The sequence below is a fragment of the Hemicordylus capensis genome, chromosome 6 (assembly GCF_027244095.1).
Source record: "Hemicordylus capensis ecotype Gifberg chromosome 6, rHemCap1.1.pri, whole genome shotgun sequence".
In the NCBI taxonomy this organism is placed as follows: Eukaryota; Metazoa; Chordata; class Lepidosauria; order Squamata; family Cordylidae; genus Hemicordylus; species Hemicordylus capensis.
This window is the reverse complement of record NC_069662.1, coordinates 49,530,518-49,546,961: the sequence shown is the minus strand read 5'-3', so window position 1 is coordinate 49,546,961 and position 16,444 is coordinate 49,530,518. Positions and strand designations below refer to the sequence as shown.

The window sequence follows — 16,444 nt, the reverse complement described above, 5'->3', positions numbered from 1 at the left end:
GCAGGCGCGGTTGGAGGAGGCGGTGTCAGTCAGAGGCAAGGGGTGGGGCTGGAGGATGGGATTGATGCTGATACCTCGGTTTTATGCCTTCCTTTGCTTGTGTTTCTCGGAGATGGGGGAGATGTGAAATTGTGGGTATCTTGGCAGCGTCTTTCTCCCGCTTGCCCGCCCTTCTTCATGTCATATCTGCCCCTAACTCTTCTCTTTGAGAACACCTAAGCAGCGCTCTCCAGCCAACAGTCAACAATCATCAGAAAGCATTCCAATAGGCTAAGCTCGTGCAACTACTCTGTCAAATACCGAAGGGGTGGAAATGCCCCTAGCAATGAAGGGGGGGGGGGAAGGAGTGGAGACAGGAAGGAGGAGGCGTATTGCCCGGAGTACTAGCAGCAGCAGTTCTCCTACGGCTATTCGGAGGTCCCGTGTTTTGGCTTCGCAGCCAAAGGCCTCCCGGAAACAAACTCCCCTGGATAAATGTTGCCGATTCCATCACCATCACTACTCGCAAGTCGGGCCCGGGGTGGGGAATGCAGGGGAAATAGGGGTTGGTTGTGATTTGCAACAAAAGGTATTAGTCACAACTTATAAAGGGAGATATGAGTGGAGAAGGTACCTCCCTCCCAAAACAAAGGCCCCCAAAGTGTTGTGTGTGTACCTCTCAGTGGCCAGGATCCTCATTTTTGTCAGGCCTACCATTCCTGATAGATAGATGCCAGACAATAGACTCTTGACAACATTACTAGTGGACTTAGTAATGGATATGTCACATGGTGAAGGGGGTGTAAATTGACTTCTTTTTATCCGCTCTGCAAATTGAATAGAGCAGAAACAGGACTGCCTAGGTCAAATACATGTTTTGTTAAATTACTCTGCCTCTGAATATGCATTCTAGTGTAGGGGTTATGGATTAATGTCTAGGTATCATGACTTCCTGGTGCCTGGGATTTATCAGTCCCTGTATTACCTCATGCACTTGGTACAGTACAGCAGATCCACACAGGGGAACCTATTTCAGCATAAAGATGGCATTCAGTGTATGCTTTATTTAAAATGCATACCTAGCAACATCACATTATTACAAAGTACCAATGTGCCTTATCTTTCTTGCCTTTCAGCATTAGATCTACTTGTGAAGAGTATTCCTGTCAAGCAAAAGGAGCTGAGGAAATAATAATGTACTCACCAATATCTGATGGATGGAGACCTTTGTGGAAGCTATCCTGAGCAAGCAAAAAATGCAGTAAGAAAGCAAGTTAGAAAGGATGTCCTCCTTAACATGCCAGAAGTACGTCAGGAATTGTGGTGCACTGAGCTAGTGCCCAGGTTGTGGCAGAGGAGGGCAGGGCACTGGTGCATTTCAGACACATTGCTGCATTAGTCCAGAGAGTTGTTAATGAGAGTTAGCAATCTAAGTGCTGACAAAAGTCCTAACATCATCATCATCATCATCATCATTACTATTAATTTGATTTCTATAACGCCCTTCCAAAAATGGCTCAGGGAGTTAACACAGAAAAATAATAAATAAATAAGATAAGGGGCTCACAATCTAAAAGAAGCATAAGATAGACACCAGCAACAGTCACTGGAAGTACTGTGCTGGGGGTGGATAGGGCCAGTTACTCTCCCCCTGCTAAATAAAGAGAATCACCACGTTAAAAGGTGCCTCTTTGCCAAGTTAGCAGGAGGATTATTAAATAACAGGGCTTCAAATGAACCATAGGACGTAAGTGCTCAGTCCTGGAATCCATTTGTCAGCCATGGCCCTGTTGAGTAAAACTAAAAAATATAATTTATGTCAAGCAGAACAGCTTATTGTAATTTACCATAGAATCACGTCTTAATTAATTTATCCAAGGCATAATCATTATACACATAACTTCTTATTAACTCAATTTTAGCTTTCATGAGGCAATTTGAGGGCAAAGTCACCCATTACTATAATGTTATAATATAATGTCATTATTCTTTTTCCTGCCTTTAAAATTTAGTCTTACATCTCAAGATTGTTGGCAGAATTTTGGCCAGGGAGGTGATGGTGTATCCTTGGTACTGCATTACTTCTTTGGTCTAACACTTTTGTCTACAGTGATTAAATAATAAATTTGCTTAATACTGTTTTTTAAACTCTCTTATTATTTGACATATAATGTAATACTACCGTCTGTACAACCTACTCTGTCTAATTACTTGTAAATTTTACATTTGCCTGTATGCATCACCATGTAGTAATACTTATATATTAGTAGCTGCCACTTATTTATAAGTATCTCTATATCCTTAAATTGTCAGGCCTTGAAAATTTTTCTTTGGATCTAGGAGACAGCCCAAATATTTCGGAGCCAGACAATGGACACTTGACCAGACAGTGATGGGCATTGTGGAGGGAGAGGGTAAATAGGTTATCTTTATCCTCTTTTAAAGTAACATACTTGGTGCAGAAATAGGGATGCTTAGAACAAATACATGTATTATTATATAACTCTACCTCTGAATATCCTAGTCTAGGCACCACAGTTTAATTTCTAGGTGCCATGGCTCCCTGGTGCCTGAGATTTGTCAAGCCCTGATGTACTAATAGCAAACACAGGTAGACAAGTACCTATCAGTTTGGGAATTAAATGGGGCCACCTAAAATAAAGTAGTGGTTTTTAAATACGCAGGGGAGTCCCCAAGTTTGCAGAAGTGTATATGTTTTAGTCCCTGCAACACCAAACAAGTTGAAACCACCAAGCACGTTCTCCTTCACTACTTATTCTACAGAGGCATCTCCTCAGTATTCTTATTCTTACTGGCGGAGGAAGACAGCCGGCAGCCTGTGTTTGTTTGCTTGTTTGTTTATTGTTAGATTTATATACCGCCTTTCATTAAAGCAATCTCAAGGCGGTTTACAGCAAAAAAAATTGAAACACGATGATAAAAAAGACACAATTAAAATATTAAGTGGGAAAAAAATTAAACAAATCTGATTATAAATTCATAAAAGCAGTACAGACTATAAAAAGTCTGCATAAAAGCAGTACAGACTATAAAGAGCAGCAGCAGAGAATCAAATAAATGCCTGGGCAAAAAGCCAAGATTTAACATTTTTTCTAAAAGCTGTGATGGAGACCGAGGAGCGAATAGCCACCAGGAGAGCAAATTTAAGTATGCTGGGGCTCATGAAATATCCAAATATTATGTGGAGGAGAACTGAAAAATAAACAGATGTGCCTGTCTAATTCTCTACTATGCATTGTAGCATCACTGTTACATAAGTTTTAAAAATAAATGGAGAATTTGACTTTTCCCAGATACTCTGAAAATAATTAAAGAATATGCAGAGTAAACTGTGTCACTGCTTGGAATATATTATAGTATTTCAAAAAGACAGTTCAAATGAGAGAAAGAGAGCAAGAAACTCCCAGTGGGCCTTAATACTAAGGATTTCACACTGATTCAAAGACAAACTCACAATTCAGCTCAGTTTTCACAAGCCCTGATTCTCTGTACATAGTGCCAAACTGAATATGTGTACAGTGACATATTATATTAATTTTTTTAACATGTAGCCCCTTTGGGGGGCTTCCTAAAGGCCGTGGGGGGGAGCAACGGTTGCCCTCCCCCTACTAGCCTCCTAATTAACTGCCGCAGCCTGCCCCGGGCTGATTTTCGGGCCTGCAAAGATTGGCATGGTGGCCATTTTGGAGGCCGCCACGCATGCTCAAATGGCCTCTGTGAGGCCTGGCATGGCCTAGGGCCTCACAGAGGCCATTTGAGCATGCGCTGTGGCCATTTTGTTTTTGGTGGCCATTTTAAAAAAAATTAATTTTAGAAAATGGTGCCCCCCTTCAAGTGGCAACTGGGGCACGTGCCCTGCCTGCCCCACCCTAGATACGCCCTGGGTGCTGTGCACCCCATTTGGGTGCAAATACCATCCAGTGCCACGTTCACAGTGCAGCCAGGAATGCTCTCCCTGCCCTTAAAGGCAGGTAGAGCAGCTCCAGGCCATGCTGAGAATGTATAGGCCAGTTCTACATCTCTCTACTACTCTCTGACTGCAACCCCTTCAGAATACATAATGTTGCCAGGTTCTGTGCGGCAACATGCAGAATTCATTGTGAACTGACTGCCAGCAAAAGCTAATCAGGCCCAACACACCTCATACCTGTACTATTGTATCTCCAGCTACTCAGTCTTACAGCTTTTACTGTAGTCTTTTTTGGTATTTTACTCTCATAGCTTATCCTTCTAGCTTTCATTTAGCTTAATTATAATCTTAATTTTAATTAACTTTACAGCTTCTCATAGATCTGTTTTATAGCAAACTAATCTTAATATATTTTCATATTCTTATTATAGTATACTGTCATTTTAACTATATTTCAGTTTGAATTTTAATTACGTCTCCACCTTATAGTTGTAGGCATAGACTGCTTTTAATGCTAAAGCTGTTAATTTCACAGACCTTATGCTGGTGAAAGACCAAAATAAATATATTAATTGTATATATTTTAAATTTAAAAGGAAAATATTTTTAAAAGAAAAAACAGCAACAAATAGTTTTATCTTTCAATATAATATTCTACTACTACAATTTATATATAGCTTCTCAACAAAAAGAGAAAAAAGTTTACACTGGGGAAAAATTAGCTTCCCAGACCTCAATGGAATGTCGAGGGCATAGAGATCTATCTAATTGTCTGGAGAGGTAACTTCCAGTTTCATAGGACTGTCCATGATGCTACTTTTTGTTTTGGTTGTGGGACATGTAGCTACTCAGTCAACACTATGCTAAAATCCTGGATTTATGGCCAGCTCTCAATTCTGCCTACGGAAGGAAGATAGGGCTTGATGTTAGGGGGCAAGAATACACTGCAATGTTTTGTTGCAGATCCCACCTGTGCCTAAATTCTGATTAACTTCCAGACAAATTCAGAACATTGGCTGACATCCAGACTAACACAGCACTGGTGTTACAGGGAGAGATTATTTTCACCCATTCCCTTTCCCTCTGAAATGCATTGTGCCTCCCTAAAATATGTCCTGAGGGTTGCATGAACCTCAGGGACATATTTTTAGGAGGCACATTGTGTTAGGGAGCCAGTGTGATATAGTGGTTAGATAGTTGGACTAGCAGCAGGGAGACCTGAGTTCAAATCCCCACTCATCCAAGAAACTCACTGGGTGATTCTGGGCCAGTCACGCATCTCTCAGCCTAACCTACCACACAAGGTTGTTGTGAGGATAAACACAACCATCAATCAATCAATCTTTATTATGGTCATAGACCATGTACACTGCTCTAGACTCCTTGGAGGAAGAGTGGGATATAAATGAAACAAATAAAGAAAATACATTTTAGAGGGAAGGGGGAGGGAAGGAGGAGATTGGCAAAAATCACTTCTTCCCTATAGCACCAGCACTGCATTGGCCTGGATGTCATCCATTGTTATTCTTTGACAGATGTTCACCAGCATTAATTTGGGTAGTTTATCCATAAATGGTAATGGAAAATCTTAAGAAGAGGAAGGGGATATTTACCTGATTGTTACAGAGATTCAAAAAAAAACCGGGCAAATAATATTCCACCCAAATTGCTCGGTAGAAACTTCACTAAATCTTTTGCCTATTTCCGGTGTTCTACTGGCTAGTCAGTAGCCTTGTTCAGACATTATATTCAACACATGCAATCTGTGTACAATGTATGCATGTACAGATCTGTACTTACATACAGTTATTCAACACATTATATTTATGTTTGTTTGTTTGGTTGGTTGGTTTCTACACCACCCTTCCAAAAATGGCTCAGGGCAGTTTACACAGATAAATAATAAATAAAGAAGATGGATCCCTGTCCCCAAAGGGCTCACAATCTAAAAAGAAACATAAGATAGACACCAGCAACAGTCACTGGAGGTACTGTGCTGGGGGTGGATAGAGCCCGTTATGTTCAATGCACATACAGTATATACTTCCTATTTGTATCCTGGATTTGAGGGGATTTGTACCCCAGGTTAATTTTTTAAAATGAATGCATGTTTAATTCATACAAAATCTGTATATGCTTAGAGATCCCTATGTGTTTATATATTGGGTTCCATAGGCATTACCCCATTGTTGGTTGTAGTTTATACAGCATGTATGTACATGTGTGCTCATTCACAATATTGTACTTAGTATATCTGTGCACATATATTATAATTTTTCTGGATAGAGATGCTAGTCCTAAAATAGAGCTTTGAATACATTTGTATGCCAAATTAAGAAGAAATAAATAAAGTTTAAATGCTCCTTTCACTTCGCCTAAACTGCTCCTTTGCATGTGCCAACAGAAAGAGTTTAAATGAACAGAAGTGGCTTCCTTCAATGGAGGATGATTAATTCCATTGGAGCAAAGGGACCTCTTCGGATCTAACTATATGCAAATTAAAATGTTGTTATTCTCTAATCTTGTAGATAAATATTTCACACATACATACACACATATGCATATAAAGACATTTTTTAAAACCTGCCACATCTCTAAGCTGGATGACAGAATAGTGGGAGAATGTAACACTTATGTTTATATTTATTATATAAAATATATCTATATTTAGATTTTAAAAGCTTTGAAAATATTATTTAGAGATATTTTAAGTGCATTATCATCCCCAACCAGTTGCCTTTTGTGCATCTGGAACAGTACATCTGAGTTTGAAAACCAGCCTGTTTCATCACATGAATTGCATTTGCTGGGTGTAGGCTGTATGATTAATGGAATGTAGGCCTCTATTGGTGAAGAAGGAGAAAAATACTTCTGGGAAATAAATACTTTGTATACAGTACTTACAAGGCCCTGAGAGGGGGAAATTAAAGTATTCCTTTCCCAAATTGGATTTTCTACCCATTAATGTGTTTTAGATTTGTCTCACAATGGACTTTGATCTTGCTATTTCCTTATAAAACATGTAATGTAATGAACAACACTGGTTTTGAAATATATACAAATTCTGAGTTAACTTCCCACCCATTAAATTAAAATGATCTAGCCATTAATACATTTGTTTTAAACCAGTCCACAAGACACCAATGGATATTGTGAGGAATTTTTGAAAAGCCCACATTTGCAAGTGACATTTAAATTGGTTTTTGCTTTCCTGACTTTAAAGTAAGTTAAAAACTGTACTTTGACTAGAACTTACGTTCAATTTAAAACTAGCTCTCTTCAGCTTTAAAAATCCCCCATGTTTTCACTCATGAAATCATCCTGACTTAAAAGACTTGAAGACTTTCATATGCGCTAATAAAGATTAATACATTAATAGAAATTAAAAATAAATGTGGCTTTAGAGGAAGCTTTTTAGTATTCTTTTTCTCAATTAAGCCCACCTTTCTTATTAAGTTCTAGTGTATAAAGTCACAAATTCCCCTCACTCTTCAAGTTAACTTAGAGTCAAGAAAACGGATTCTGAGGTAATTTATGTTGAAACTGAACAGTTACACATTTTAAAGTGCCCTCAATAGGTTCAGTTACATACAAGAATTTGGGCGGGTCTTCACTGATTCCCTGGAACTCATTTTCTGTGGTAATTTGTTGTTGCTTTTTAGCAGAATGATTAAATAAGCCTAGACCATTTTGTAGGCCAAGTGAAGAGGTAAAATGTTTGCCAGTTGGATTGTAGAAGGCTATTCTGGCGTTTTTAAAAAAATATAGAGTAAGTCACAAATTCAGAAAACACTGATGTGAATCTAAACTTCTGTAAATTAGACTCTAAGGCAGGCAGGGGTGGGCAAAAGGTAAAGCAGATCAGGATCTACTGGTAGATTTTGGGGTGATTTGTAGTAGACTGGGACAAATTTTGTTACTCCCAGCGAAAACAACCCCCCTTCCCCCACTGCAAGCTGCTGAAACAAAGAAAGCCTGAGGGGAAATCGAGTGCTGATTTTTGCGTGAAATGACTGAACTCCCGTTCAGGTACTGAAAACAAATTTATAAGTTTAGCATGATGCGCTGGCACCCCATTCCTTAACTCTACGTGCATGTCCCCTCCCCTGAGCCAAGCCACTATTTTGCAACAGATTTTGGTTGGTGAATCTAGAAGGTTTAGTACAAAACCAGAATAGATCCGGCACAAGCCTTAAGATGTGACCCACTCGTAAAATAATACAGTCAGGCAAGAGAAGTGCTTTCTCCTTACAGTAGTAAGGGGGCGAGCTGGCTCTTTGTTGGGGCTCTTGCTTCCCTCCTGAAATAGAACAAGGAAGGAAAATCAACGCTTTTTAAAACTTTAACTTCATTGGGTTTTTCTCCCAACAATGTTAAAATACAATAAATTGAATCCTAAATAACAGGAATAAACACGTAGTGCTTAATATGCAAGAGACAGTGAAACAATCCTATCAGTGAACTACTTTATACTTGTCTGGTGGGGTAGCACTTGAACATTATTGCAGGTCATCATTAATGGGTGCCAGGTGGCAGAAAAGGAATTCATGCCATGTTTTGCCACTTTTTTTTGTCCATAACCAGGTGGTCCCATATTGCTCTGTACCAAGATACCCCTACTGGAGATGTTTGACCTTTCCAATGTGTGACCATTTCTGTTCTGGCATCAGACAGGAGATGATAACTGAAGCGACTTTGCTTGGTCTCCTCTAGAAAGATGCACAGTAACATAAATATGGTAATAATATATGTAATAAGTAGAAATATTTTATTAATAGATTTTTGTTACAATATCAGTTTTGAACCTGGGTCCATACCAGTTGATTGCCCCATAATACTGCTAATTACCTCTCATACCTTTCCCTCAAAATATTTTGACAGCTGGATACAACCATCTCATATAATATCCAATTTAATACTAAATAGATTTTGAATTAAAATATTGTATGTGCCTTAAACAGGTGTAAGATACCACCTAGAATTATTACCCAACCTATTTATTTCCCCTCACAAGATTTGATTTAATCTGAGTTACCACAAGTTGTATTTAATATCAGTTTTTAGATCAATGTGTGAATCCATGCTTGTATCATGTAAAGAACCATAGAGGAGCAGTTGTTAAAAACCTGTCAAAGAGCATGCAACTTGCATATGAATGCAGTCACTGTTTAAACAGGGCTGAAGACAGTTAAAATCAATCAGCATTACCTTCCTGTAACATAGTTTTAGTCTTATGCAGAAATACAATACTGCAGCGGGGAAATGACTTGACTAGCAAGCCAGAGCTTCCCAGTTTGAATCCCCGCTGGTATGTTTCTCAGACTATGGGAAACACCTATATCGTGCAGCAGCGATATAGGAGGATGCTGAAAGGCATCATCTCATACTGTGTGGGAGATGGCAATGGTAAACCCCTCCTGTATTCTACCAAGGACAACCACAGGGCTCTGTGGTCGTCAGGAGTCGACACCAACTCAACAGCACACTTTACCTTACCTTTACTATTTTTGTACATGTATATGTTATTTATGCCCATTTTGAACTATATTAATTAGCCCAATTTATTTTATTTTAGTTTATAACACTTGTATGGTTTTGCTTTTCCTAGACATTTGGAAAGATCCATGAAGGACACCAGTGGTGAGATATGAGGTACTGAGTTTTCACTCAGTGCTTCCAAACCCAGTGTGGCTAGGAAAGTGCTAGTTAACAATTTATGCAGATTCTTAACAACTGAGTGTTTACTTAGGATCACACTGGACAAATGGTCAATGGTTTCCCACATTTTTTGTTGTTGTTCCAATGGGAGTTAGGAGTCTTAACCAAATCAACCACTTGGTGAAGCTGATATGCTTTGTAGTATAGTTTGCAGGGATGTGCGAATTGATTCAAATTCAAATTGATTCAACTCTGATCTGGGGTCAAATCAGCCCAATTCAATTTGAATTGAATCAGTCAAAATCTATTTGATCTGTATTGTTTTTTTTTTGTTGTTGTTGTTGTTTTTTTGAAGAGGATAGTCTCCATTCAGCTTTTTTTTTTTTTTTTAAAGGAGGCACTGATAAGCTGAGAAATTATATTTTATGTGCAGGAACTGCAGGGGGAGGGGGAGATGGCAACCTGACCGCCATCCCCCTATGGCCCACCAGCAACTGCTTTTAAAAAGCACAGAGGTACCTTTGAACCGCTCCTGGGAGCAGTAACTGCAGAATGTGCAGTGGTGGGGAGGTGGCAGAGATCCGACCTGCCATCCCTCCCCACAGCCTGCCGGCCGTTCACACAGGGCTATCCCTTTAAATGGTCTACACATGCATGCACGGGGAAGCCATTCGAAGGAATAACCCTGTGTTCTTTTTGCTATCAAAATCAAAACAGCACCTTTGTATCCAAATCGAAACAGCACCTCCAAACAGAATCAAATCGAGATTTTCTATTCGTGCACATCCCTAATTGTTTGATATTTGGAACTCAGAGGACCCCCCTCTCCCCCCCCCATTTACTTTGATGTGTTGATATTTTGTGTCATTCCATATAAAGTTGTTCAGGATACTTTACAATTTTTAAAACAACTCATTGGAAACGGTGTAATATGTAAGATCTGAAACAAAGAACTGAATTTGGAAAATGGTTAACTGTTTCTCAGCAGCCCTATAAAACTGCAAGAGGTTCTATTTCTGAATCTCACTCTTTATATTTGCAAGAAGTGGGATGTGATTATTCTAGATTAGATATAAGCTAGTTGATCCAGCACAGAGGGCCCCCCCCCCTCCAGCGCCGCTTTTTTGCTTGCCACCTCTCTTCTTCTCCCCCTGCCTGTAGCTGCCGTCTCCTCCTCCTCCTCCTCCTCCTCCTTCCCTGCCGGTCTCAGCCGCAGCAGCTGCCCTGCCTGCCAATTGCAGCCACCCGCCTACCGGGTCCACCTGCCATTCGCGGCTGCTTCGGCCAGCCAGCTGCTCACCTGTCGCAGTCAGCCATCTGCCTGGCCCACCTGCCACTCCCCCCACCCTTAAAGTGAACAGATTCCTAGGATGCTGAATTGCTTCCCCAGAATTACACACCCTCTTTCAATGGAATGTTTTATCAGCATATTTAAGGTCAGGATCAGAGGCTGAGCAAAGTTAAATGACAAAGAAGTGTTTCCAGGCATAGTCAGGGGCTCTTACCTCTCTGTCCACTTAGGAGATGTGATCCAATCTAATATTTGTTATTTGCAAGTGGAAAGAGTGTCAACCATGACCAGTTTGAAGATCCCAGTGGGACTTTAGGGCCCTTTCATGACCTCTATCTTCTTTGCTCCCCCTGCCCCAGCATTTATGCTTTGCTTAATATCCAGACTGCTGAAGATTGCTGGAGAATACAACAACTTGCTGCTCATAATAATTTTATGTAATTTTTGTTTGTCTTCAGACCCAGCACTAGGCTTTGGTGAGCCTGTGGACAAAGCCCTCTCCAGACCCCCTCATGGCAAGTGGCACAGTGACCCCACCCACCCCCAGTCCATGCCTCACTGGGCAATGGAACAGGTATGTTTACAGTGTAGCAAGCCCCTTCAGCGCTAGAGTGGTGGTGCCACTTTAGAATTCCCCATATGCTTATCTAGAGCCCAATTCCCATTTGGCACGTAGCAGCTGCAGCTCATTCTGCAGTGCTGCCACAAGTGGAAGTGCCATTTTAGAAATTAGTGTGCTGTGCTACCTAAAGCATGCTTGTGCAAAGGCACACAACTGCGGCACCTCTCCTTTGTTTTAAATTGAACTGTTGTGCAATTGCACAAATCCTTGGGGTTCTTTCTAGCACAATTATGCAATCTTCTCATGCTTTGCTTGTTACAGGTCAGCCATTAAAATTGCATTTGTTTAAGCCAGCTTCTAAAATTTTGCAACACCCCATGGAACTGCATGCTTTGAGAGATTTTGTTGGGAAATGAAACATAATAAATAAATGATATATAAAGTAGCTCTCTCTCTGTGACAATTTGTTGACCAATTACTCACTTGGAAAGTGCATGTGAAAACAGAGTTAAATTGTAATAATGATGGTCTAGAACCTATTCATATCGGCTGAGTTATAGTAGTTTCTATGCATTTTCCACATCTTTTAATGATTTGCAGAAATACTGAATGAAAAGAAAAACAAGCTTTCCTAAAACAGTATGATTTCTGGAGACAACGAAGTCAGGTTGTATTATTCCAATTCAAAAAGCACACATCACACCTACATTTCATTTGATAATTTTCTTAATGTTTCACAAAGTGACAGTCCCTTAATTTAGCATGTTCTCTCTTGCTTTTGACTGCCAGGCTGCCCAGTTATAATGGTAATGTTGGCCAGAGCAAATGTTTAGACCAAATACTGATTTTCTGGGATTTCTAAAAAAGGGGAGAAAGCATGATAAAGTTATCCCCTGAATAGCTGTAGTTAAGAAATTATTGGCAAATAACATGGGAATTAAAAGAACAGACCCATCACCTGAATATCTGCACATAATGAGTGCATATCTAAAAAGATAATCTGAAGACATGGGCACCACCAAAAAGGCAACTTTTTAAGTGGTTGAATCCCTAGTTTCAGTTACATGATCTGTAAGTTTAGGAACAGCTTTCCAACAGGACACTTATTTGTGAAAGAATCTGAGGCCCCAGAAATGTCAACTAGCAGTAAGGATAAGTACAGCCTTAAAATTAAGGGTTCTCCAACTCTCAATGAATCTGGGCAACAGTATAGGCTCTTGCTTCCTATTTATGGGAGTATGAGACTTTCTCTAGGGATTAGATAAGTACTGCAGTGTGCATCCATAACTCCCTCACTACTGCAGCAGTAGTGAGAATGCCTATCGAAACAGTACCTAGTACACAAAATGTAAGACACAAAAGCTTTATCCTATAGTCTGTATTACCAGGCTGCTGTATTACCATATTACCAGGCTGCTGGAAGTAGTCCCTTCTTTTTCTCCTTCAGCCCTTACCCTCTAAGCAACAGGTTTTGTTCACATTGTATGATTTGCAATAATTGGATTAGGATAATTTAGCATCAATACTTGTTAAGGCCATTAGGACACCTGGAAATATAAAGCAGTATGAAGGTCGGAAAATAAAGCCCTCCCCCAGATTAAATAAAAATTAGCTGAACATCAAACATATGCTACAAAAAATCCACACTCAATTTAAAAAAATTACATTTGGAAAAATGAGGGGGCTGGGTAACAAACTTTGCTTTGTAAAAAAAAATTCAAAGAGAAATTTTGCCGCTTGCTCTTCATCAGATAGTGAATCTTGCTCCAATTTTACAAGTCACAAAGCCAGCCTGTTGAACTTATTTTGTGATGTCTGAGAGTGTCTCTATCCTGTCTCAGAACAATCTAGTGAATAACATTTTCAAAACACAAGTAGATACTCAAGACATAGAAACAAACATAGTTGCCCTCATATTTGATATGTTTTCTTTTAAAAGCACTTCTGGATATAACAGCTTCAGAAAAGTCATGACAAACTTCTACTATCCCCACCAAAGGCTCACCATTCTTTCCTGTTGATATTATGTTGCATGTCACAAACTGGTGGCAGGTGCAATAAGATGCGTTTCACTGACTTCTAAAGCAAAGACTAAAAATCTTTTAAAAATTTAAATGAAAACCTTACAGTATGAAATCCTATAAAATTTATACCGAAGCACTAAAAAAAATGTGGAAACTGATCACAATACATTGTTATGAAATTTAAACCATTTTATTGTGCATAATTTGCTTTTTAAAACTGTAAGGTTATCATACACTTTCTTGATGGTCGCTGCACAAAGGCCAACCAACCTTTGTTGCAGGAGTGCTACAAAGGAGGAAATTTTTGGCTTCTTTAACACAGCCTAGCATCCTTCCTCACAGAAATAGCCTCCTGGGGTCTAAATTCCTACAAGACATCATAGAGGAAGTATTCGAACTTACAGGATTTAAAAAAAAACTGAACAAAAAAAAGAAGACAGATAATTGCACATTTTTTTGCATCTGTTCATTGACAACACTTTACAAAATAGTTTTGAGGGGGATACTGTCGCAAACTGGTGTGGGATGCACCACCATTGTAAGGTTTTGATTGGATTAAGGCTTCCATTGTCTTCTTGGCATTCTTGAGGATTTAATTCACTGCATCCTTTCAACTCTGCAAATCTATACACTTATTTTTTTCTAGGATTTTGCTTTTACCACTGTAACAGCATTTTGATTTTCCCAAGTGTCAGGTGCAATTGCAGGGAGCACTCTTGACAAGCAACATGTCATGTTACCAATGAGTTGTCTGAAATTACTGACAACTGGTACTTCGGAAGTTAGTCCAGTAAAATGAACTCCTGGATGGAATACTAATGTATTCTGTGGAAGTCTCTATCCGGGCAAGTTGACAAGTCTAAAGCAGGGACACTGGGTTTTATATATTCTGTATTGTGTTTGTTCACAGGGGACACTGTTGTTTTTAAGGTAATTTACATTCTCTGGCATTTTAAGTTACGCTCAATAATAGTATTCAGAAACATCCTTAACACATTCCAGTCCTGTACTTCCCCACTTGTCTCTGAAGACCATGGAAATGAAGAAGTTCAGGTCTCTGCTTACTGGAGAGGAAAGAGCCAAAACTAAGACACATTTCTGGAGAAAAAGCAATAAATTGCTTCATTAGTTACTTCCCCACACTTCCCAGCTCCCATAGAGCAAATCTTTCTTCCATGATAGGTTTGTCAACAAAAAGGAGGTTTAAAAAAAAAAAGTATTTCCTCCTAAAAAAAAATCATGTTTACAAAGATGAAAGAGCCAAACAGTCAGACTCAAACAATGGCCCCAAATGCATTGCCATTAATTCTGTCAATTAAAATCTGATGAATGATGCGCCTGGGGTGTCAGTGGAGCATTAGAACAATGCTGGCTCTGTGGCAGGAGGGAAAGGAGAGAATCCAACAATATCAGTCAGTCATACATCCAAGCTCCGAATCCACCTTTGGGGGTTAAAATTCATCGCTTTCTACTGCATGGAGCTGTGTGTCATCTGCGTCAGTCATGCTGCTTGCCTGAGACTCGTCTGTGCCAACTTTGAAGGAAAAAGTACACACAAAAAAGTACAATTAAGCCTTGAAATGCAGACCTGAACATGTAAACACTGTAGGGACAAAAAAAAGTATGAACACACTATCCTATCAAGATCTTTAATAGCACGTTTAAAGATTGCTCCAATCAGATTTCTGGGGTATCTTATATAACTATGTACACCAAATATTACACAAATTTTGTTCTTTCCCCATATTCCTTAGCACGTTTCTAGACCCCTATATGATCCCCCTCTGTACACAAGCTTAGTTGCATAGTAGGTTGTTATGTGGACATGACCTATCCTTTACATTAAGCTTTCAGCCAGGTTTGTGGTCCTAATGGCAACACCACCACACGTGGCATTTATAGAGCATTTTCACATTCAGAGTAAATCTCATATATATATATATATATATATAATCTTGTAAGATTGGTCAATATTATTATTTCCATGTTGTTGAGGCGGGGAGAAAGAGGTTGAACCAGAATGTTTTGCTTAAGGCCACTTAGTGGGCTTAGGGCAGAGGTGAGATTAAAACTGGAGACTTCCTGATTCTAAGACTCTATGCTACATCAGAGAAGGAAAGTCAGGCAAGTGCAAGTTCTCTTTCTAACCTATTGGGCCTCCTAGGTCCGGCTTAGTGCTTAACTTTCAAGTTCAAGGTGAAGGGACTCAAGTCTTTCTAGAAATTATATCCTTTGATGTGGAAGTCATTCCCACCTTATACTAAGGGCCCATTCACATGACCATTTGGGAGGGCGGGCAGGCAGGCAACATAACCTTACCTTCTCTAAAGATGCTTACCAAGACATTGCTGGGCACATGGATTGCGTGCCCAGACAGTCCACTGCTGCCCCAGGGAGTGCAGAAGTGCGGGGGTTGGGATGTGTCGTCTGGGCCTCCGGAAATCCCACAATGCACCTACACGAGTGTGGAGATCCGCTCCTGTGCCAGTGCCGGCTAGGAGCACTTGCACCCTTAACCTCAGGTACCTGGCGGGCTCCGTAGGCGGGTTTGCCGCTGTGGCATTGCTAGGATCCATGTGGATCCTGGAGGTTCTCATGGGCAGCCAAGTCCACGCTTGGCTGCTCATAAGAACAGCCTCTAACTGTTCTTTGGTGGTGGTGGGAGTATAGGGGTTCAGGGTTAGTTACTTAGTGACAAGGGGAAAGTGCCATTTACAGGTGTGGAGTGTTTTATTTTTATGAGTTTTTAACATCTCTGGAGCCCTCACATCAAGCTGTTGCTTGGCCCCTTCAGTATACAAAAGGTCTAAATTTATGTTATCAAAGTTACAGTTTGCATAAATATAGCATGACTTTTTCATGATTTTAAAGTCACTGTATTTAATTATTTGATAAACACTGGTGGCAGAGATTTTGTGGAGCAGAGAGCGAAACCTGATCCTTTGGGCAGAGAAGACTGGAACTGCAAGGTACCTCAGACAGCAGAGTGAGATTAAGAA

The 16,444-nt window shown here is 39.9% G+C and overlaps 1 protein-coding gene and 1 long non-coding RNA gene across 6 annotated transcripts in view; one reads left to right on the top strand and one right to left on the bottom strand.

The window, feature by feature from the left end:
- Positions 1 to 50: 50 nt before the first annotated feature.
- LOC128330417 (uncharacterized) lies at positions 51 to 11,908 on the top strand. Of its 3 annotated transcripts, none has more exons than XR_008310075.1 (6): positions 51 to 131; positions 1,116 to 1,240; positions 2,293 to 2,393; positions 6,315 to 8,648; positions 9,519 to 9,562; positions 11,318 to 11,908. It is a non-coding gene; the product is annotated as an uncharacterized LOC128330417 (long non-coding RNA). The 3 variants fall into 3 exon arrangements; XR_008310076.1 differs by lacking the exon at positions 51 to 131 and adding an exon at positions 159 to 568 and having other exon boundaries at positions 2,320 to 2,393; XR_008310074.1 differs by lacking the exon at positions 51 to 131 and adding an exon at positions 159 to 568.
- Positions 11,909 to 13,611: 1,703 nt separating this feature from the next.
- Positions 13,612 to 16,444, bottom strand: part of CDC27 (cell division cycle 27) — a 78,588-nt gene continuing 75,755 nt past the window's right edge. For all 3 annotated transcript variants that reach the window (XM_053263251.1, XM_053263252.1, XM_053263253.1), the window contains one exon: positions 13,612 to 14,979. In XM_053263251.1, the coding sequence (XP_053119226.1) occupies positions 14,897 to 14,979 (83 nt within the window). In that variant the 3' untranslated portion in view covers positions 13,612 to 14,896. The remainder of the gene's footprint in view (positions 14,980 to 16,444) is intronic.